This window comes from Lathamus discolor, chromosome 4 (assembly GCF_037157495.1).
Source record: "Lathamus discolor isolate bLatDis1 chromosome 4, bLatDis1.hap1, whole genome shotgun sequence".
Lineage (NCBI taxonomy): Eukaryota > Metazoa > Chordata > Aves > Psittaciformes > Psittacidae > Lathamus > Lathamus discolor.
In genome coordinates, this window is record NC_088887.1 from 34,693,103 (window position 1) to 34,716,084 (window position 22,982).

Below are 22,982 nucleotides of genomic sequence, written 5' to 3' on the forward strand. Positions count from 1 at the left end.
ACACAGTGGGCATGAAACAACTCCAGCCTAGATGGAAAAAAAAGTTAACTACATCTTATCAGGACATCTACAGGATGCTGCTGGCTCTGCTTCTCCTTTATCAATTTTCTGATTTGTAGAGAAAGGCTAAGAGGCTATTTCTTTTAGAAGCCTGGAGCATCATCTGAAATTTTGGGACTGATGGGCAATTCAGTAGATGGCAGGATTTGGATGTCCAAGAGATTAAACCATCCAGGATGTTAAACATTAGCAGGGTATCCCTCCCCAAAGAAAGGAGAAACTTTCCAAAAGCTCTTTCATTTCATGAGAGCCAGTGCAAAATATAACACTGCATGCTGTACTCACAACATCTTTCATATGAAGGATTTAACAGGCAAAGCTGTGCTTTATGTAGCAAGAGTAATGTCTGCATTCAGCTAAGAAAAAAAGTGCTCATGCCAGCGTGTCATGCAGTAATTTAGAAGATGCTTACAAGAGAAGCCGCCTCTTCGGGCTAGAAATGGTAGGTGTTTGGCCCTCTGGCATGAAACAGCAGCAATAAAGGGCTGACTTCTGTGGCACAGCTTTCACCCCAGTACAGCGTAACTTTCTTAACCCTATTTAGCACTACAGCCAGTTTTCCACATTTCAGTACAATGTTTTGCTACTATTGACTTGCAATGCTGTAGGTCAGAAGCCATAAAGAAGCCTGATACCACAATAACTTATTTAATCTCTGTTTTGAATGTACTTATAATTTGTTGACTACTTCATGGTATCCCCCAAGGCTCACTTGATGCTCACGTGCTATTGGAAAACCCTGTCTCTCATCTTGAGAATATAGGCAGGCACACATTGCTTCAGGCAGCATGAGATGTAATAACAAAACAGGGTGTGACTCCATCAACCTTCAGGCTAAACTGGCTTATTTAATTCAATTTCACAAGCCAGAGTGATTTAATCAGACCCAGCCACTAAAAGACATGCAGCATTCACGGACATCAAGCTCTCTTGCCTTGGGATTTTTCAAGGACCTTTAAAAAAAAAACCAACAAACCTCTTGGATCACCCTCTTGTGTTGTTCTAATTTATTTTGTATTTTGGGGGTTGTCTTTTTTAATTGGATTCTCAAAGCACTTCAGACACTGAATGCAGCAAATGTCTCCAAAAAAAGAATTAAAAAAACCCGAAACCAAACCCAAACACCAAGCAAAAAACTACAAACCACTACTAAGGAAAGAGATTCATAAAAAAAATTTATTTGGTGCAGTGTTTACATGCAAGATAATTGCACTTTAGTACTAAAGGAGAAAACAAGACTAGTGGAGTCATTTCATTCAAAAGATTTATCCGTCTTAAAATAGACTTGTTATGGCTTTTTGATCCTTTGCACTATGATTATAAATTATTTTCAAAATCGTACTTGATGTGGCACTCTTGACATTAATTACATTTTGCTAAAAACATACATGCAGATACATAAAAGGAGAGCTGTAAGGAATTAAAAGCCAAATTTTATAAATGAGGTAGTTCATCTGGTTACACAGAAATGCAAATTTGTGTTTCTTTGTATAAAATATCCAGCCTCTGTATGTGTGTTTGCAATCAGAGGTCTATCGCTTGCAACACAGCCTTACTGAAAAACTTTGCCTTTTGCCTTTCTGAGGAGGGAGAGTTCAAGACTCAATCTCAATGTGCGCTGCCAGGAACCTCGCCTTTGGGACACTTAATTCGCTGATTCTTGCTACGGCTCTGGAGTACAGCCTACATCAAGAGTGACAACAGGTTTTGCCCTTTTTGGGTTCAGAGAAACTTAAGGCAGAACAGCACAATCAGACTGGTCTTGCTTCAAACAATCTGACTTGGATGACTGCTGTGCTGAGATACTGAGGGCTTTTAATTACCTGAATACACAGTTGGGGTTTTTTGTGTGCCTCTACCACAATGCATGAAAATCTCCCTTTATACATATACTCCTCCCCTCCTACTCTGCTCTTATGAAACCCGACCTACAGTACTGCATTCAGCTCTGGGGCCCCCAATATAATAAGGACATGAAGTTGTTGGAGCGAGTCCAGAAGGGACCACAAGGATGCTCAGACGGCTGGAGCACCTGTGCTGTGAGGACAGGCTGAGAGTTGGGCTTATTCAGCCTGGAGAAGGCTCAGGGAACACCTCACAGCAGCCTTCCAACACCCAAAGAGGGCCTACAGAAAAGCTGGAGAGGGACTTTTTACAAGGGCATGTAGAGACAGAACAAGGGGGAATAGTTCAGGCTGAAAGAGGGTAGATTTAGGTTTAAGTATTAAGAAGTTCTGTACTATGAGGGTGGTGAGGCACTGGAACAGGTATCCACAGAGAAATGCAGATACCCCATCCCTAGCAGTGCTCAAGGCCAGGTTAGACACGGCTTTAAGCAACCTGGTCTAGCAGAAGGTGTCCCTGCCCATGGCAGGGAGGTTGGAACTAAATGGTCCTTAAGGTCCCTTCCAACCCAAACCATTCTGTGATTCTATACCAAAAAACATTTATTTATTTTTAAATTGCCAACCAGCAGCTCAGAGAGTCAACATTCACATTACTTAGCATTTAATTTAAAACACTACTAAACCAACTGTCTCATCATCCTGCTACAAAAATCTTAAATTTTGATTAAAATTGCCATTATAAGCCTGTACCTGATTATCAAGTCAAAGTTACTCAACTAAAGAGAGACATTTCATCAAGCAGGTGACAGAACAGTTTCTGCCAGGCACAAGACCACCACAAGAAGAAAGGTGATCATTGTGATAATCCTTCATTGATTAAGATCAGTCACTGTAGCCAGCACAGAACCGAGTGTGCAATCCTTCATGTTATTTTTTAAAATAATTCAAAGAGAGAAAAAAAAAAAAATCATTTGCAAAGTGAATAAATATCCCAGGCACCCATGGCTTCGTTTATTCCTGTTCTCAGAAACATCGATCAGCAAGGAGGACAGCCAGCATTGTCATCGGTTTGCCTGTGTAGAAAAACCAAACCAACAAAGGTTCAAGTTCTGTTGACAGCTGTCTGACTACCTTATCAATTACTTAGATGCTTTGCAACAGAGCAGCCCCATTAGCAGGGAAGTCACATTATTTTTATTTTTTTTTTTTAATAAATAAAATCAAGGTTTAGAATTTTGGACATTTTCAATTATTAAAACCACCCAAACATTTTACCTGCATATTTTTATAAATCCAATCTGTAAACACAGTCATATTCCCATATACTCCTGGTCTATTGGGAGTAGCACAGCCAGATCCCCAGCTAGTATCTCCAACCAGCCACCACAAGGAGTTTTTGTTAGTTACTAGAGGACCTCCACTGTCACCCTGCACAAAATGCAAATGTATTATTATTGACCTGGCCACCAGAAAAGACACAATCCATTTCACTTCAGGAATACAGGTTAAGTTTCAAAAAAAAAGCTAACCACCATTGTAAGGCAGTCGCTAAAACAAAATGTGATGGCAATTACAGTATTAAATAATGACTGCTTGCCATAGTGATGAAAATTGTTTGCCCAATGCACTAAATGATACAGGCATTATTGACTTTCTTGTTCACTGACATAATGGTAGGGTATCACTGCGGTTATGAAGATCATTCATTGAACTTTAAATACCAGATAACAAAACAACCTTGAAGCATTCAAAAGGACTGCCTCACCCTCTTTGGTTATTTAGTGAGAACTCAGAACTGGCAGCCATTCAGAAGATGAAACAAAATCTCACCCTTTTTAAGGGATGCACCATCAAAGGAACTAGAAACTCAACCAAAATGTTATCCTTCCCCCCCCCCCCCAATCTGTTTGTAATTAATAGATTATTAGAAAAGCCAACTAGTGAGACCACAAAAATAATCAGATCATTATTAGGTGGTAATGAGGAATACTAACCTGACAGGAATCAATTCCTCCTTCTAGATATCCGGCACAGACCATTGTAGGCAAAATTGCACCATTATAGATAAAGACAGAATTACACGTAGACTGTTCTATTAAGGGCACCCTAACATAATTCAAGTTATTTGATGTTTTACCTAAAAATGAAACACACACAAAACCACTCATACAAAGACAAAATTAGAACAAGCATCACATTATGTCGCTATTATAAATCTCTTCTGCTAGCACTGTTCAAGATTAAACATACTAGAAACATTGGGATGGACACTTAAGATATATGATCCACCACAAAGAGACAACATGACATTAAAACTCCCTCCCAGGAGTTCAGTGAGTTAGCCTGCTTTGCTGTCAGTGGACTGTAAAGCAAGAGAACATGGCACCTACCTGCCTACTCCAACCCCAAATCAACTGCGTTATCTACAGGGCTACTAAAACCACATGAAATCTGCAAGAGGCAAAGAACACCTCCCTACAGTTGCTGTGGTTTATGTAGAAGATCAAAGTATTCCAGAGCCACTCTACCTCCTTGGCTCTCTGCTCCCCATCCAGATATCCAGCACTCCTGATTAGGCTCGAACATCATTCCTGGATTAGGCAGACAAACTGGCTGTATAGCATCTACAAAAGAAACACAGTAACATCTGTAATCCCAGATGTCCAGACATAATTCAAAATAAATGCATAACCATAATCATGACCACCACTTCAATACATACACACCATGCATTTTCTCTGTACTTTACCTTCTGTATTCTCTTTGAAAAACCCTGCTGAAAATAATTACAAAGCAAGAAGGATTCAACGGCTACACATGAGAAGCATGAAACACAAAAACCTGATAAACAGAGGTTAGCAGCAGCAGAAGAGCTCCTCCAGATTATTTCTAGTAGAACTTCAAAATGATGCACTGAAATACAAAGGACCTGTACATAAAAAGCACTTCAAGTTTAAATAATGGTTTGTTCTCGCTTACTTACAAACAACCTACATCTACTTTTAAGACAAACACTTCTTGGAACACTTCTTTTGGGGTTGTTCTTTTGATTTTTCCAATTGTTACTTGATATAACTTCGTTTGGGGTTCAGTCAGTTCCCCACCTCTATATCCTGAGCCTGTACATATAGGAGTGGCAATACATAAGCACTGTACAACATTCTGGGGTAAAAGAAAACTGTTGAAATAAGCCCAAACTCCTCTACCATGTACTAGATTTAAATAAATTCTACTTAGAAAATCGGAGGCTGGGCCCTCTGCTTCTACCTCTACCCTGTCTCTGTCGCTAAGGTGTCTTTACCCGCATTTTGTGTTATTCCCATAAATATCTACAAGGATTTCTTGATGAACTTCAGAAGTTTTAAAGGACACACTCATTGTTATCAGATTTTTTCCCTAAGAGCAGGATACATACCGGTAAAACTCAACGATGTCTCTAACTTCATGAGGGCGACATCATTGTCTTTAGAATCTGTATCATAATCTGGATGGGAAATTATTTGTTGCACTTTGTATCCATTTTTGATGATCATCTCATTCTGATTCAGAATCCCAGCATAAACTCTCCAGCTGTGCGTTTCAGAAAATTGTCTAGAGGAAAAAGGAAGATTAGAAGGTTTGCTTCTCTGGTAACAAGTCACAGATTATGACCTTCAAAAAACAGTCTTCAGAACCAGTAGTCAAATGCACGTGTGACCAAGAATGCACGTGCATTTGACTACCATTTCCAAAGAACAAGGTAAACAAATTACAAGACCTCTCACTTCGGGACAGCTTGACTTTAATTTCATAAATATATTAAAAATAAAAATAAATTTTAAAAAATCTTTGAAATGGGATAAGTATCACTGTCTGCCCCCTAAGTCACTCAGCACAGCTGAGTCTGCAGCACTGAAGTCTATTGATTTCCATGGCTGAGTTACTCTCAGAAGCAGTTACTTCTGAAGTCTCACATGTCTGCAGTACCACTCATGTACTGTCTATCCAAAGCACACAAGGGCAGCAAAAGCCAGAAGTAGTAAAAACATGATCCAGTGAAGGAATTTCACTATCTTGAAAACGCCAGGTTTGTGGGGTTTTTTTCTTGTGTGGTTTTGGTGGCTTTAAATGTTGAGCATGTTTGCTAGATGCAATTAAGTAGTCTTGTGCTCCAGCATAGTTTAAAAATGATCACTAAAAACTTCCTACAAGTGTTAGAATTAGTTCCACAAGAAATGCCAAGGCATTAGTGCTTGCAACAGTTGTCCCCCCTCAAAAAAAACCCAAACAAAAACAAGCACCCCCCCCCCCGAAAAAACCCAAACCTAAGAACCAACAAACAAAACTCCAACCCCACCACAAGACTGAAAACCAGCTTTGTACCAGCTACAGCCTGATTGCCATTCCTAAAGCTTTTGCATCTTACAGAGCTCAAATCAGAAAACAAAGGAGGGATAAGATCATCACATAAGAACACACACTTGCATTCCTTTCTCAAGGTTAAGGACAAAGTTATTTTTTCTTGGCTTAGCCTCAAATTGTGATCCAGTCAACCAACCATTAAAAATGTTTTTCCTTAGTGAATTTTTCCTCCAACAGAAGCAGCCACCTTTTAAACATATTCTGCCACTGTACATAGGTACCACAACACCCTCAACACTCCTTTACGTGTTAAAAATGTACCAAGTACCAGTTATTTTCCTTGTTTATGCCATTTTATAGTGCTTCTTGGACAGGTATAAACTAACATTTAATACTGACTTGGGCTTTACTATCATGTGCCATGAAGATATGAGGAAATAAGCGGTACAGGGATCTTCAAATTGATCATATCTACAACTGTGTGATATTTGAGGGTTTGGCTTTTTTTGCCCCTTCCCCCCCCCCCCCCTTTTTTTTCCCTTTTCTGTTTTTCCTCACAGTGCAATTTAACATCTTCATGAAAACATGGTACTGTCTGGCATTAAGTTTTGTGCCTTGAGTTTACATCTTCAGTTGGGTGGGTATCTGTGCCCTACACCACCGTCCAACTTAATTTCCACCTTTAACAAGTAAGATTTTCTTCCTGTAGAAAATAGACAGATGATCTGCAGCCAGCCTCCTCCACAACAAATTTTCCCTTAACAATTGAAAACATACTGCTATATAGACAAAATACCATACCTAGCACCTGCATTAAAGGCAGGGGGGAGAGGAGGAATGGTATTTAATTCAGTTTTAAAGGAAAAAGTTGGGAGGCTTAAGCAAATTTGCGTATTTCAGCATGGAGCAAGAAAAATCGCCACCCAAGAGACAAAGGACAGACTCACCCTTCCACGCAGTGTGCGGCTGTTACTATCCACTGAGGGGTAATGATGGAGCCTCCGCAGATGTGGGTGCCCTGCACGTGGAGGCTGACCTGCCATGGCCACTGCCCCAGCACTGCCCCGCTGCCACCCACGATTCTGTTCATGATGTTGATGCTTTTAGTGGCGAGGCCGCACTCTAAAGAGTCAGTTACACACACAGAGGCATTAAAGAGTGAGCTGGTCTGGAAGATGGCTTCTGCAATTCAAGGCTTCCCTAGCAGAGAGGAGCACAGACTATGTCTGACCTCTGCACTTCTGGCCTTCAATATGCCTTAGCTTGCACCCCTGCCTTGCACACCAAGATCGCAAGTCTCCCATAGCCTGCACGCCCTTCACATTGCAAACATCAACATGAGTATTTGGCAGCTGCTGTCCTCAGTTCACCACAAACCAGTGGTTCTTTACACCCTTGAACGTGGTATTCAGGCATCTCTGGTGAGCCATACAGACAGTGCTGTGTTGCACAACAAAACAGACAACAGCCAGGAATTGCCTCATGACAGCCATCACCAAGAACACACTGCCCTCCCAACGTCTGTGTGCTGGAGAGCAGATGTACCATAGATGTCCCACCACAATTACTGGGTAAAGGCTACAAAGCTGCACTGCAGGCAAGTAAATTTAAAGGAGCTGGTGGCAGCAAAGACAAAAGCAACTGAGAGTCCAACATTCTCATCTCCTCTCCCTTCCTGCTCTCATCTTCTACCATCTGAAACTTGGAAACCAGAGTTAAATCATCTGTCCATCAAAAGATAGCAATTATTTATGCATATTTGAAAGGATTTCCCAGTCAGGGCATTTCAAAGCATGAATGCAGAAGCTAGAGAAACAGCCACTTACGTATGCAGCGCAGAGAAACCACCTTTCCTGATGCACAGGAATCACTGCAATAGAAATAAAAAAAACCCAGGTTTTTAGGTATACAGTGAAGCAAACGGTGGGCAAAGATCACCCTCCAGCTGTTGCTGCCCTTTCCAGCTATATGCCCTGCCCTCACTTTCATTTTCCTGCCCAGAGCTCCCACTTTTCTTTTCCCTTTCCAGCTACCCTACCAGCAACTATCTGACCTCCACCATTTCTTGCACAAACGGTCTGTAAGCCTGTTGAGAAGCAATATGAAGAACAGCGTGAGGAAAAAGTTGAGCTGGATTATGAAGTAGCTGTAGAAGAATCTAAACAACAAAGCCACAGGAACTTCCCAGGCACAGCAGTCTACAGGTTTAGAAACCAGACACCTCAGAGTTACTTAATGAGAATAAAAATACTTTCCACAATGAAAGATCCATTTTGTGTGTTCGTATGACTAAAAAAAGCAAACCCAAAGCTGTAACATCTGCTGTGAATGTGTTACAGCTGGTAGCTATTGACACCATATAGAAACTCCTGTTGATGGCTGAAGAGCCTTAGAAAAGTACCTCTGACATGGCAGCCTTCTAGGCAGCATGAAGGGAGCAGGATGGGACATCTCTTTTAAAAAAGAAGAGAGGAAGGGTGGAAAAATGACAGCTGTGGTTTTAAATAAGAGAGCAGTTGCTGAAACCAGATGAAAAACAAAGTCTCTTTCCCTCTAAAAACCCCCACTAAAAGATGTGCTTGCATTATGCTACAGGAAGAAACTACACTTCTTACAAAGCTAGAAAGACGCTGGTAAAAGGCAATAAGTTTGTATTAGACAAAGATACCTGCAATACAGCTTTTTGTACAAGTCTACATTCCCAGCACTTGCATTCAGCTTCATGTAGCTTTTAAAGTCATCTTCAGTTGCTACTCCTTGACTGTAGTAGTACGTATCTCTGCAAAACAGAAAGTCCATTATGAAACCCAGCGGTTTCAGTTTTCAAACAAAAACCAATGAAGTGTGCCAAGCTACAGTTTCTCACATGAGCAACACCAAAAATGGGATTTTATTTATTTTTTAATTAAGCACAGTACCCCAGGGGTGCTGTAGGTTCCAGAGATTCAGATTCTTTAAAATTTTGTCAAGTTCCATTTCCCATCAAACAGTTACTAGATTGAAATATTAATTTTACCTAATATGCACACAGTAGGAATCCTCAGCCTCATGAAACAGTGCAAGATGAAGAGATGCCTTTGCCAGTACATTTACACAGCATAGCAAAGTTCAGGCCCAGTAAGTCATGACAGCCACGTTTCTGTGGCACAATGAGAGCAGTAGCAAGTGGTGCTGTTCTGACAGCCTTTCCAGGTGAGGACAAGCTCCATGTAGTCACTGCTGAGCTGTCTTACTAGAGTAACTAGAGAACTGCTGGGGCCATTGCTGGTTCAAAGACCTAAATTCAGAGTGCCACGACAGAGTGGGCACACACAAGTTCTGCCTGGGCAATAAATTCACCCCACTACTCCATGCACAACAGTAGACAGCATTTGACAACTGCATCAAAAAGATGTGACATCAAATGTCTCAACCATAGAAGAATTTAGCCTACAGCATTCTGCAAGGAGAACACAGGCAGCACTCAGGGCCACAAATGTTTATGTCGATTTTCCAGATGAGCTTGTGGTACTTATGTCCTCAGAAGATCAAGGCTTTCTATGCAACACTGGTGATGATAGGTCAAGTCAGACTGGATGTCACTGAGCAATTATAACGATCTGAAGATAGCTCTGGAAGATGTTTATAAGTGAATGTATTGGGTACAAGTGACTCCACTGAGTTACTATGTCATGCATGTCAGACCCCGTAACTCATTGGAGCCGTATTTCATTTTGATTCTGTAACAGCTACCACTGTTAAAATAACACCCACCACTGTTAAAATAACACCCACCTTCTTTCACAAAAACTAGATTGCCAACTGCTTTTTGTTTCATATACACATTCTTTAAAAGAGCAAGAGGGAAATTTTAACCTTTCTATGTATGTGCAAAGGCTAATGAAGGTTAGACTTACACACTGTAGCCCATGTCTTTACATGCAGTCTTCCCGTAATCATCATACCAGTCATCGTGACAAACAGGATACCAGGATTTGCTGACAGGTGAATAAACTTGCAGGATAAAGTTTGGTCCAAAAAGTCTAACTGCCAGAAAAGGAAGAAGAAAAATAACCCAAAACAAGCCAAGAACATCACACGCTATATTACTGCGCTCTCTCTCTCCTTTAAAGTATTGTTACTCATAATATTTGTTTGTATGTATGAAGTGGTGTTAATTTAATGCTGCCTTCTACCCCAATTCTGAAGAAATACCAAGTAGACAGAAATATTGAAATGACTTTATTACTTTGTGTAAAGCAGTTTAAAGAACTGCCAGTTTAAAAATGCAAGTGTTCAAGACTGTTCATCTTTCATTACAGGTTTTATGCTCAAAATTCTCTTTCACATTCTAACACAAAGACTGCAATAGCCTCTCATCATCTACACAACCATATATTTCTTAATATATCATGCACTGTGTATAAATAAAATATAATCTATTGTAATACATTTTTATTGGATATTAATAGACCAAATTTCTTCAGAGAAGTGCTTATAGTGCAAGAATGCAACAAGGAGTAATTAGCTCTGACACTGCATGTCCCATTGTGTTTTGTATCCCATACGTATTGTATCCCACATGCAGTGTGCAAAATTATTTGCACATTAATTTAATATAAAATAGTTCAAGCAAATGGATGGATTGAACAAGCTTCTCCAAAAACTCATTATTTAGCCAAATGGAGAGGAACAGCCTTAGAGCATATGCCAGCAAAGGCTACCCTTACACAAGACGTGCAGAATAAAAAGTTCCCAGAGAGATTAAAAAAAAGAGTACAGCCTGAGTTTTCTAGAGTAGCACTGGCACAACACAGGTGTTAGAAATGAGATGCTGTGCCTTTGGAACAGACAAATTGATGATGTTTCCACCTTCAGCTCTGCACTAAAGCCTCCCTTGGCATCTTTTCAGTTGAAAAAACTGATCAGATCAGGCATTTACACAAAGGAGTTATGAAGTAGTTGAAGTATTACTGGGAGAATGAAGAATGCAAAATATGTGGAAAAAGACAAGCCTGACTGAAGACCACCAGCTTTATATTATCACCTGAAGGTCTACTACAAAGTCAACTATGTTCATTCCAGAGACAATGTTACATTCAGTTTTGCACAAATCCCATTCAAATTGAAAGGTGATATTCTAAAAACTGATTCAAAGTTAAGCCATCTCAAACCCCTGAATCAGTCATTTTGTTTCAGCTTTTCAACCGGTCAGGAAACAAAGTGAATATCTAGATACAGCCTTCAATGTATTCAAACATCCTAAAACCATTTTAGAGGTATAACTTAGGCTAAAACAGCCCTATTGTAGCTTAGGCTAGCTTTAGACTAGGCAATCTGCTCAAAAGCCTCTCACAGTTGGCTGAAGGTCCCCCTGCTTGACTACCAGCACTCACCACACCGGTTTTCGTCCTCCCCACTGGGGCAGTCGCTCACTCCATCACACCATTGCGAAGGTGGTATACACACTCCTGAAGATCCACACTCAATTAAGGAGCCAAGACAACGATTCTCTACTGCAGGTAGAGAGCAGCACAGACATTAGACTGAATATCAATTATCTTAGCCTTAGGTGACTACTGTTTACCCGCAAGGACTGTTCCACTTTGATAAAGCAAAACATCAGAAAGAGCTCTAACCCTAACTCAGAGGTGGGAGAGACCTAGCCTGACACAACAGAAGATGCTCTGCTCTTTACATTACTTGTCAGATTAAGTCACTGATGCAGCTAATTGGATTTTGTCCACTGCCTCCTGTGAATAAGCAAGCAACATTAAATTGTCTAAAAGGAGTCGGCTTTACACTGACAAAGCATAACACTGAGAAACAGAAAAGGAGGAAGAAAGCAATTACTCCAATTACATCCTTTAGCTTTCGCTGCCATTTAAAACAAGATTACATTCATCCTGTATAAATAAAGTGAGTCTCATCCTAATAGTTTTAAATTAACACCCTTCTCTCTTCCTTTTGTTTCCTCCACAGAACAGAGAGGCTCCTAAAGCCATAACAATTTGTTTTTTAGTTTCATTCAAAAAGGGAAATTAAGATAGCACAAGACAAACTTAGAGCACTCTAGCCCAGCTTCAGAGTTCAGCCACCCTGGTTGGGGATGACTTTCAAGGTGAAGACACCATTTGTGGTAAGGGTCACAGCGGTGAGACAGCCTGGGCTCACACATTAATGCGCTTTCAAAGCAAAAGCCTGACAGAACCAAATAAACAGATGCGAATTACTTCTGCTCCAAGAGAGATCCCGTTTTATCAAAATAAAAGGTATCTTGACTGTTTACACTCCTGCAGTTAAGGTATACAAATTTACTTCAATCTTCCTCCTTCACCTGAATTTACGTGAAGTTCAAATTCAGAACAGTTACATTTCGGAAAAGATGCACAGCAGTGACTTCCTAATGAAATCCACTGCAGAACATGTTGGCAACACACAGACATGTGCCAGCTATCCCACAGTACAAAAACCCTTGCAAGAGTTCAAGCTACTCTCTACTACCAGCTATGGTGCTGCACAGTTATACTGCATGAGCTTTGCAGATAGACTGGAGCTTTCCAGAGAAACCAATTGAAAAAGCTGCTCCAGAAGAATCAAAAAGCAGATGACATCATTTACATCAAAAACATATTCTCTTGATTAAAGGAAAGTGACAGCAGCATTTTTCATTAAAAAGAAAGAAAGTAAAAACCCCAGACAGAACAAAAACACAGACTCCATTAGGAAGCAACACAACTTCACAGAATCATAGAATAGTTAAGGTTGGAAAGGACCTTAAGATCATCAAGTTCCAACCCCCCCGCCATGGGCAGGGACACCTTACACTAAACCATGCCACCCAAGGCTCTGTCCAACCTGGCCTTGAACACCGCCAGGGATGGAGCATTACAACTTCCCTGGCAACCCATTCCAGTGCCTCACTACACTTACAGTAAAGAATTTCTTCCTTATATCCAATCTAAACTTCCCCTGTTTAAGTTTTAACCCATTACCCCTTGTCCTGTCACTACAGTCATCTCTCAAGAGATAGGTAATGAAGGCTTTCTTGTCACAAATTTGGCATAAAATGGAAGAATTTATATTTCTAACTTTAAAAATTTAGTACATCTTTTCTTCCAGAACAAAAAAAAAATTAATTCTTACCAAAATACCAAACGAAGAAAGCAGCAACTGCACAACAAATGACTATTAAAATAGTTACTATAATGATTATGGCTTTCTTTACACCTGAAATGAAAGCAAGAAGAAAAAGAGAAATTATGTTCACAAATAAGGTAATTTCAAACCACCAACACCATTTATTTTCTTGACATAAAAACCCCACACTTTTTTGCCAGACAGGCTTTCCTCCATTCCACTATCCTTCCTCCAAATCTCCCAAGTTCCTGTCTAGTTACACCGGTACCCCAGCCAGCTATTACTTCTTCATCCACAGGGAGGTGGCTCCTTCAATACCAGAGTTGGAAGGGAAGTCCCTTTTATTATCTTACTTAGGAAGACCTTAAGTCTAAATTTGGAAGAAATCACACCAAAACTTACCTGATGAACACGTTCTCCTGGATGAATGTGCTATTGGCCTACTCGACTGATAGGTATCAACCTTTGGGACATAGCTTGGCACTGACGGAGCATTTGTTGTGAAGTACTGGGGATATGGGTTAGCACCTACTGGCTGCCTGGCAGAATAGACATTTTCTGGCTGAAAGCCATGATTTTCATAGTATGGCGGTGGACCCTAAATGGTAATGTTGAGGTGAAGGAAACAGGAGAAAATCAAAAACAAGAGGTAAGAGAGCAATTAGGACAAAGTAAGTTTCAGGTGCATTTACATTCAGAGCCCTACTAAGTAATTCTGCCAATGCAGAAATACACCATGCATGCATACACATCCTAGTCACCCAAATTCACACAGAGATTTACAGTACATGCCTAATACCTTGCATTTTGAACAACAAAAATAACAGAGTAAGGCTGGAAGGCATATGAAGGGATCAGTTTCCTGATCCAAAACAACTCAAGAAGGATTCTTGAGCCCAGCCTTCCAGCTGGCTGCACAAACCATCGCATTAGAACATCTGACAGGGTAGAAATAAGCAGCAAGGCCAGTTTTAAGTAGCACCATCATTGAAAGAAACACTGACAAGTAACAGCCTCTCCGGGTGCAGTTGTCCAGGTCTAGGATGAATGTTTATTGTCCCATAATGTCCTAAAACACCACCAGGTATACCTAAGGTATTTCTGGTCTACAAACAGGTTGTGGGATATTTATCCTGAAAAAGCACTAAGAACTAGTTAGAACCCATTTCAATCTATACCTCCAAAACCAGCTTTAAAAGCATAAATCTCTCCCAGGAGCACCTGGGCATTTGAAGTGCTAGTTAATTCAAGCCTCTTACACTTGCCTCAGAGTAACTTTCCTTTTTTGCAGAAAACACAACTACTCCACATTTTAAAAGACTGGTTAACCACGACACCACTCAATAGGCTGTTACCTGTAAACAAATAAAACCTCATTAAAGAAAAAAAATCAGAGAGGAATATTTTGAATATTTTACTTACTACAGTAGAGGTCATCTTTATCTTTATCAGCAATATCAAAACAATTCAAGTGATTGGAAGTAAAGCCTGAACCTATATAAAAATAAAAAAACCAAACAGAGAACAATCACAAACAGAAGCTTTGCCACATCTCTTGTCAGTTTTCCCTTTGGAAAAACACCAAATCTGCAGGGAAAAAAATACAGAAGTATTTCAAGAGAAGGTCCAAATTAAGGTGCAGCATGAAATCAGATCTCAATAGCCTCTCAATACAACCTTGAGGATTATACAGTGGCAACTATTCATTAACACGAGCGCCACACAAACCAAGAAGATTAAGTTAGTGCTCACTCTCGCTGACAGAATGAGAGTTAAAGAATATCCTGGCAACAACCCACATGGTGTCAGTACCAAGTTCAGGTCCTCCTGCCTCTCTCAACACTTACTCATGTATCGCTCTGAGGTTTATGACACAGAAACGAGAACATGAACAAAGTATCAGGAAATACAAATTCAAATAACTCGTTTAACAATGCCACAGCTAGCAGCCCACAAGCCACATCTTTTCCACTCTTCCACGCTGCAAACAGTTGTCATCTCGGTTGTGTCTTGTAGCCACCACAGCAAAAACAGGGAAAAAAGTACAGCAGGGAAACAATATGCCACACCAATACGGAAGTTTTTCACACAGAGTAAAAGAGGAGCAACATCCAATGTTTCAAGCACATAGCAGTTGATTTTAAAGTTAAACATTAACATTAAGTAAAACCACAGATTAGCAAAGACACAAGAAACACAAAATGTTTCTCCTACAGTTCTAAAACTGGCAGTTATACACCTCTATAAGCAATCAATAAATAATTTAATCTATTGAGTCCTTTTATAATGTTACTCTACACGAAAAAGCAGCCTACGAAGTGCCTCAGTCATGCACTGAGAAATACCTTTCTCCAGCCTGCAAAGCAGTACCTTGCACACAGGCACACTGCCATGACCCCTGTTGAAAGCCATGACTATAAAGAGCAGTTGTATTAAGACACAACATAATTCAGCCCAAAGTATAAGCTTATGTTTCAGAACTTGTACTAAGGCATCATCTCACCCAAAACTGAATTGTAAATATCTCAACAGTGGCTTGGCTTGAGCACGCCAATACTTCATAACAATTTAAGAAGGCTCATTCTGGTATTTGTTTATTAGTGCTAACAAAGAAAAGTAAATAATAATGCACTGTTGAACTCTCATTCACATGGCAGACAGGTAAAAAAACAAGCCTTACTCCTACTTACAGTCAGTCCATCAGATTGGTGACTAAGGCTGCAGGACTTATGCTTTATGTCGCATCCATTCTTACCCAGCTCTTCACAGCAGAGTCAGGAAGTGTAGCTCTGCACGGATTTAGAGGATAAGTAACAAGTCACAGGAAGGAATTTTTGTTCCTTGTTCTCTGAAAAGGAGAGGGGAAAAATTATTAGGAAGTTCAGTGATAGCAGACAGAAGTAGCGATTCTAAGGTACTGTGACCAAACAGATACTATGACCAAAGAAAAAAACAAGTATTTTTTTACATTAGCATTTGAAAGGCTTTGGAAATCTATTTCCCATCCAGCTTCTGATTAACAACAGTTTTCCATTATGACACCAGAAAACACAGGGAAGTCAAAGGTTGTCCTGGGTTCAGCAGTAGCAGTCATTTTTCGCCTTCTTAGTAGCTGGTGCAATGCTGCGTTTTTGACTTTCAGCCTTGGAACAACGCTGATAACACAAATTATTTTAATTGTTGCTAAGTAATGTTTACTCTGACCAAGGACTTTCTCAGTCTTATGCTTTGCCAGGGAGGAGGGGAAGCAAGGAGGAAGCAGAGATGGGACACCGGAGCCAAACTAACCAAAGAGATATTCCATACCACAGCACATCATGCCCAGTATATAAACTGGGGGGAGTTACCCGGAAGGGCTAGATCGCTGCTTGGGTTGGGCTGGGTATTGGTTGGCAGGTGGTGAGCAGTTGTATACTCTTCCCTTGTTATTTCCCTTATCATTATTGGTATTGGGGGTAGCAGTAGTAGTTTTGTGTTATACCTTAGTTACCGGACTGCTCGTATCTCAGCCTGTGGGAGTTACATTCTTTCCATTTTCCTCTCCATCCCTTCGGGAGCAGGAGGAGGAAGAATGGGGGGAGTGAAGAGCAGCCGCATCTTTCTGAGTTACCGTCTGGGCTTAAACCATGACATAGGTACATACAGATTTCCATGCTATTACACATGTACATTTGCCAGGGCACTAAAACCAGATTAAAGCAAAACCACTAGGCTCCCGTTAGTTTGCAAAAATAGTTTAAGGCAAAAATCCATGTATAGCATCCAATAATGATATGATCTAGTTTTCCTAAACATGCATCAACTACACCCCTCTAAAGGTTTTACAAATAGACCAAGGATACCGCAACAACTTCACAGATAAGGAAGCTGGGTCATGGAGAAACAAACAGACCTGTCAAACACTCCCCATCCCAGCAGCTATATAGCTGGAAGAGACTGGTCCATCTTATCTCAGTCCAATACTTTGGCCTCTAACTCACCTCACACATCAGACAGATTTAAATAGATCCCACATAAATGTAGCATAAACCCACCCTCATACAGAAGAGTTTAGTGGGAACATACACCTATCCTTCCTTCCCACTGCCAGTCATTCCTCCTGATGTCTGACAAGATATAATGGCACTTTACTGGGTATATCTGAAGAAACAAACCTCAAGAGTCCTTTAAAGTGAGCTAGTGGAATTAATGTGTACAGCAATTTTCGGGCAAGGAAACAGGGATGAAACTCCCTCCGCCGCAGCAGACTTGAAGGTATGAAAGACAGGGCCCAGGAGACCAGGGCCTTGCAGATCAGCTTGCTAACAACTTCTGTGGCTTTTTTAATTTTTTCTATGGATTTCTGCAAATTAGTTCTTCCTATTTAAGCAAAAGTTGCACTACAGTTGGTCTGTACTTCATTTGATAACATACAACATAATTGAATATACACTTCCTAGACTACTAGTCATCCAAAAGCTTGTCCTCCTCCCTACCACAGTGACATTCACTGTCCCCTGGACAGGAAAATCACCAAGCACAGGGTTGTGCTGCTCAGCTGTAAGTGGTCCTCAATGCCACATCCACCTCACTACTGTTGGGTAAAGGTGAGCCTCCCCTTTTACCTCCTCCTCACAGCAGCAGGTCATGACTCCTCTACATTGTGTGTCCTTCACTAGCCAGGAGCCAACATCCCAAAAAGACAAAAGAAAGAACAAAAGGCAAAGAAATGCTAAAGATTCAACCATGATTTTGTTAATGAAACCAGAATTGCTGGCTTCTACCCCAGTTCTCCATGCAAGAAATAAAAATGGTACTTCCTTAGTACACTATTCTGTACTAATTCTGTGCTAATTCCTGACGTAATTGTCAGTTAAAAGCAGTAACATGCTTTGGAGGCATGGAGTTCCATAAGCACTGCTAGCTATATTAGTTTCCACAAGCCTTTATACAGATACCACTCTATGTTGTTTCCATGCTTAGGTCAATTAGAATCAAGCCATTAACTTCAGATCCCCTAACGCAACACTGAATTTAACTTGGCCAGCGAAGCCGGAGTTATATGGGCAACAGCATACTTCCTGCGTTTATGTATTACTTCAATACATATTTTGTGGTATTTCCTGAAATAGAAACAACATTAGCTGTTTGCTAAGCTCTATGATAGGTATCTACAACTGAAAAACAACAATAAAAAAAAAACAACCACAGACTAGCTCTTCACAGTTAGACCTACGTGAAAGCAACCACATTCAAACAAGGATGGAAGGAGAGGACAGAACAATTAAAAGCCAAACGCATGAAGTCAAATCCAGCTTCTAAAAGGCAGAACACAACAACACCCAAACACTCTACAGGAATACTAACTCAGTGTCACATCCAAAAAATCAGCTGCTCCCTTTACCCAGATAAAGAAATACAGTACTTGCAAATGAACAAACTGGAAAAGCTTATTAAGATAGCAAAGGAGTAATTACAGTGCAAAGCTCAACCTTAAAAAGGGCAAGCCAAGAAATTATGGCTTTTTGATGACGCTAGAAAGGAAGTATGCGTTCATCCTTTTTATTCCAAATAGTTTTATAGCCACTTACAAGTTTCAGTAGCATAACCTGAAACACAATATAACCATGGTATGAAGGTGGGCAGGAAAGGGAGGAGGGGCAATAAAAAAAATAAGGACAGAGAAAATAAGCAAAGAGGTTATTTCAGATTCATTTATATGATCTTTTCACACAGCGGGCAATTCCTGCCTCTGCTATCTGGACAAGAGAAAAGAAATATGGTCAAGATTCCTGTTTAACAAGCAACATTAAAAATTAGCATGATTTTCAAATGAAGTGTAGAAAGGTTAAAAAAAACAGTTATGTATGAAAAAGAACTAAATAAGGAACTAATATAAGATTTTTCATGTCATTTCATTAACAAGAGCTCCTTGGTACTTCTTCAGGACATAGTACTGAGTATTATTATTGAGATGATTCACAAAATTAATAACATTTACTTCACACAGTAAATTTTATTTTCTGGAAGGGATCAAAGATAAAGCAACCAAATGTCTCAAAGTATTCAAAATCAGGTTCTTCCAATGTCCTGGCCTTTCAGCTAACCTTCTCAATAAAGGTAAGCTCTACCCAGTGTGCCTATGCAGTAATAGTACACATCTTGCAGAGAAATATATGAGGCTGTGTAAATAATTGTATGAAAGGTTGCCACAAATAGAGCCTTAGCATTCTTAGATCTCCTAAGAAACAGCTTTGAAGCTATTCTAGATTAACTCCTAAATACCATTAAACTGTACTACTACTTATCAACAGTTGTCAAAAAAAAAAAAACAGAGCCTCTTGACAAGCACTACCAGCAGCTCAAATAAAGTCCACAACAGTATTCCCAACACCAGCAAACTAAGGTTAATACTACTTCCACATGAAAAAGCTCTGAGGGTAGCAGTCTTGTTTTAAACAGTTATAGGATGCTGTAGTCATACTATGGATAATTATCTATTTGTCTTCTCTGAACAGATGTTACTATGAAACTCAGCCCATCACGAGTATATCACATGCTTTTCTTAGGAAGGGTGGGGTGAGAAAGGAGGCCAAAGTGGTGTTGCCTAGCTGAGTGCATGATAAGTGGCAGAATACCCTACAAAAGAAAAGCCATTTCTGAAATAGAAAGGACCAAGAGCACAGAAGAACAAGATTTGCTGGCATGGTAGGAGATGGATCTATTGGTCAGACAACTGCAGACAGGCATTGCCCACACCACACCCCACCTCGTGCACAGATCACAGTGTTGCTAGAGGATACAGCAACAGGCAGCCTGGCACATGGATGTTTTCTTTCCCTAAACTACATCCCCAGTTCTGCCTCTGTCCTTCCCCATCCATGGCAGAAGCAAATAACCTCACCTGGCAATAAAATTCAAGTCTCTGTCTACAGCACTGAAAGACTCCAGCAAGGATAAAAAAGCTCTCAAGAATACTTGTCTACCATATTAGAGTTGAAAACGAATATTGTATGAATATGGTACCAATAGGTACCCATTCTACAGGGAAATAAAAACTACCCATATTAACAAATCAGACTTATTTAGGTATTTCCCCGGGTCAGCTGTTTTCAACTTGTGAATTAGAGATCCTGAGGAGCTGTAAACCACTTCCAAGGGGTGTACACAGAAGAAAGAAAAGCAAGACTGCTGGAAGGAGGTCTGAATTCACTCCCCAGGGAGGCTCCTATTGCCAGAGACAAGTTTAGGGATCCAGGCACCGCAGACATGGGAGAAGTACGGATACAGTAGCTCGGACAAAACTGAGCTACCATCGCAGTACTGGAACTATTCCGTGTGGACCAAACCTTGCCTGACACAAGTAAGAGTCCATATGTTCAGGAGCAGTAACTCCAAGAAGAAATATTTTGACCAGCATTCCAGAATACTGTTTTGCTTTGGTTTTTCATCAACATCCAGGAACATATTTTCAACTTATTTCCATTTTCAGGCTAGACTACTGTGTCAGATTTGCACCAGGCAGACTTTTCTATGTACCAGGATAATTTTTAACAGTTTAAGAATTAAAGGAAAAATGAAAAAAAAAAGTTCTGTTAAAGCCTACTTTGACATTAAATTTAATCTTAGTCCACCCGTCTTTTGGCTTTACATTGATACCTGTAATAGCCACAGGTGCAATCATTTCCCAGTTTCATTGACCTATGCCACATACAACATCCATCTCGTTCCTGGCCTAACACTGTCTTAGTTGATACAAGTCACCCTTCAGAGGTGAAGCTGCTTCCTTTGGCTCTTCCTAAAGCGATGAAGGCACTTCACTCACGGCAAACAGTAATAGTTAGGACAAAGGCACAGCAGGAGAATGGTCTCTAAAATTCACTGTCACGAACCCACCCAGAAACCTGAGGTGAAACTCAATGTCCGGGTAAGCTGTGATAGTCAGTAAAACCACCTGAGGGGAAGTGGGGAGTAGAGCTGATTTAGCATTCAAAACTTTGGCCCAGCAGTTTCAATGCTAGGGCTCCTGTGAGAAGGCAGTCTATCAACAAAGTTACTCCTCCAAAATTACTTGACAAGTTGGGACAACGATAATCAGAAATCAGTGCTTTTGCAAGGAACACAATGAAGAGACCCCAGAACCAGACGCTGTCCATCCTCTGCGTGGCCAATTGCTCACGCCGTGACCTTGACAAAGCTGCCTAATCTCGCAGCGTTTCGTCTCCTTCCACCACGACGCAAGAAATAGACAACCTCCACCTCGAGAAGCCAGAGGCGGGCCAGCGCTGGCGTGCGTACAGCACCGCACACCTTTCCTCCCGTACCTGCTGGAACCGCGTTGTTCACTGCACAATAAATAACCCGTTCACCTCTCCTGCGCTAGTGCGCAGCTCCCACCTTGCTTTGCAGACCGCTCCGCGTGGAACCGCAACTTTATCGCGTTCATCTATCAGTAGAGAAACCAGCTGCAGGAAGGGAGCAACCAGCTAAAGCACAGAGAAACGCCGCAGAAAGAGGAGAGTTTACTAGCCCCCGGGCTTTTATCCACCCGCATCTCCTTTTCTTGCTCTCGGGAGACGACGACATACGTGTCCGGTCCTCCCCACTTCCCCCAGCCCAGGCGGGCCCCGGCCCCTATGCGGGACGGCGATTTTCAGGTGCCCCCGGAGGCTCTCAGCTCTCCGCCAAAGTAAACTTCCATAATCAAAAGCCAAAAACCACAGGCGCCACTCGGAGCGGCCTGGCCGGATCCTGCCCACCCCACCCTTTCCATGGGGAGACGGTGCTTCCCGGCCTGTGGGTACACACTGGTCCCGGAGAAAGGGTTTGTGTGAGGCGAAGGGGCCACGGCGGAGAGCACCGCGCTTACCTGGGGCTGCCCTTGCCCGAGCGAAGCCCAGGACGGACGGAACGCGGTGCACCGAGCCGGGAGCAGCCAGCGCGGCCGGGGAGGAGTTACCCGGCGGGGGGAGCGGCGGGGAAAGGGCAGGTGCCGCCAGGTGGATGTGTCGCCCGGCCCCTTCCTCCCGCTGCCGGGGAGGAGGAAGGCACTGCTCGCAGGAGGACGGCGCCCAGCAACCCCCTGGGGAGCCCAGCCATGCGCCAGCCCTTTGTGCCTGTCCCCAGACAGACGGCAGATGGACGGAGGATCCCCTTTTCCCCTTCCTTCCTCTTTCCCCGCCATGGTCTGCAAAACGAGCACGCCGGACGTAAGCAAAGGGACCCCCTGGAAGGGCCCGCAGGCCGCCTGGCCTCAGCAGCCCGGGGTCGCGGCGGTGATGGTGCCTCCCCTTGCGAGCCCCGCTCCGGGATTGACGTGCCCCGGGTTTTGGGGTTTCTGCTCTAGCCTAAGGGGGCTGTGGTGGTGGGCCCGTGCCTTCTATTTTTTTGGATCGTCCACATCAACCTGTCTTCCCTGCGTTTCAGGGTGCTGTATGCAAATAAGAAACCACAAGGCTTCCCTGAACAGGGCAGGTCAGGAGCTGATAAAGATTGCTTATAAAACATCCAGCCCAAGCAAACTGCTTCTTTTTAATTCTGCCTTTTAGACCATTTAATAAAGTGGCACTCTGGAAAATCACTGCAATCTCAATGGTCACGTTACTTACAACGCTCTAATAACTTGCTGTAACTCCC

General features: G+C 41.7%; 1 protein-coding gene and 1 long non-coding RNA gene across 4 annotated transcripts; one reads left to right on the top strand and one right to left on the bottom strand.

Annotated features, from left to right (window-relative positions):
- Positions 1 to 1,218: 1,218 nt before the first annotated feature.
- Positions 1,219 to 22,386, bottom strand: TMPRSS2 (transmembrane serine protease 2). Of its 3 annotated transcripts, XM_065676999.1 has the most exons (15): positions 22,216 to 22,383; positions 16,058 to 16,215; positions 14,790 to 14,861; positions 13,770 to 13,965; positions 13,374 to 13,457; positions 11,624 to 11,743; positions 10,145 to 10,274; positions 8,917 to 9,027; positions 8,075 to 8,118; positions 7,196 to 7,370; positions 5,323 to 5,498; positions 4,436 to 4,531; positions 3,902 to 4,044; positions 3,183 to 3,335; positions 1,219 to 2,980 (listed from the first exon to the last, which is right to left on the bottom strand). In XM_065676999.1, exons 3-15 carry the CDS (start codon positions 14,802 to 14,804, stop codon positions 2,969 to 2,971), a joined length of 1,455 nt encoding a protein of 484 aa, XP_065533071.1. In that variant the 5' UTR covers positions 14,805 to 14,861; positions 16,058 to 16,215; positions 22,216 to 22,383; the 3' UTR covers positions 1,219 to 2,968. The 3 variants fall into 3 exon arrangements, with proteins under 3 accessions (XP_065533071.1, XP_065533074.1, XP_065533073.1); XM_065677002.1 differs by lacking the exon at positions 3,183 to 3,335 and having other exon boundaries at positions 22,216 to 22,386; XM_065677001.1 differs by lacking the exons at positions 16,058 to 16,215; positions 22,216 to 22,383 and adding an exon at positions 15,215 to 16,029.
- Positions 22,092 to 22,926, top strand: LOC136013309 (uncharacterized). The gene is made up of 2 exons (XR_010612217.1): positions 22,092 to 22,555; positions 22,773 to 22,926. It is a non-coding gene; the product is annotated as an uncharacterized LOC136013309 (long non-coding RNA).
- Positions 22,927 to 22,982: the final 56 nt, after the last annotated feature.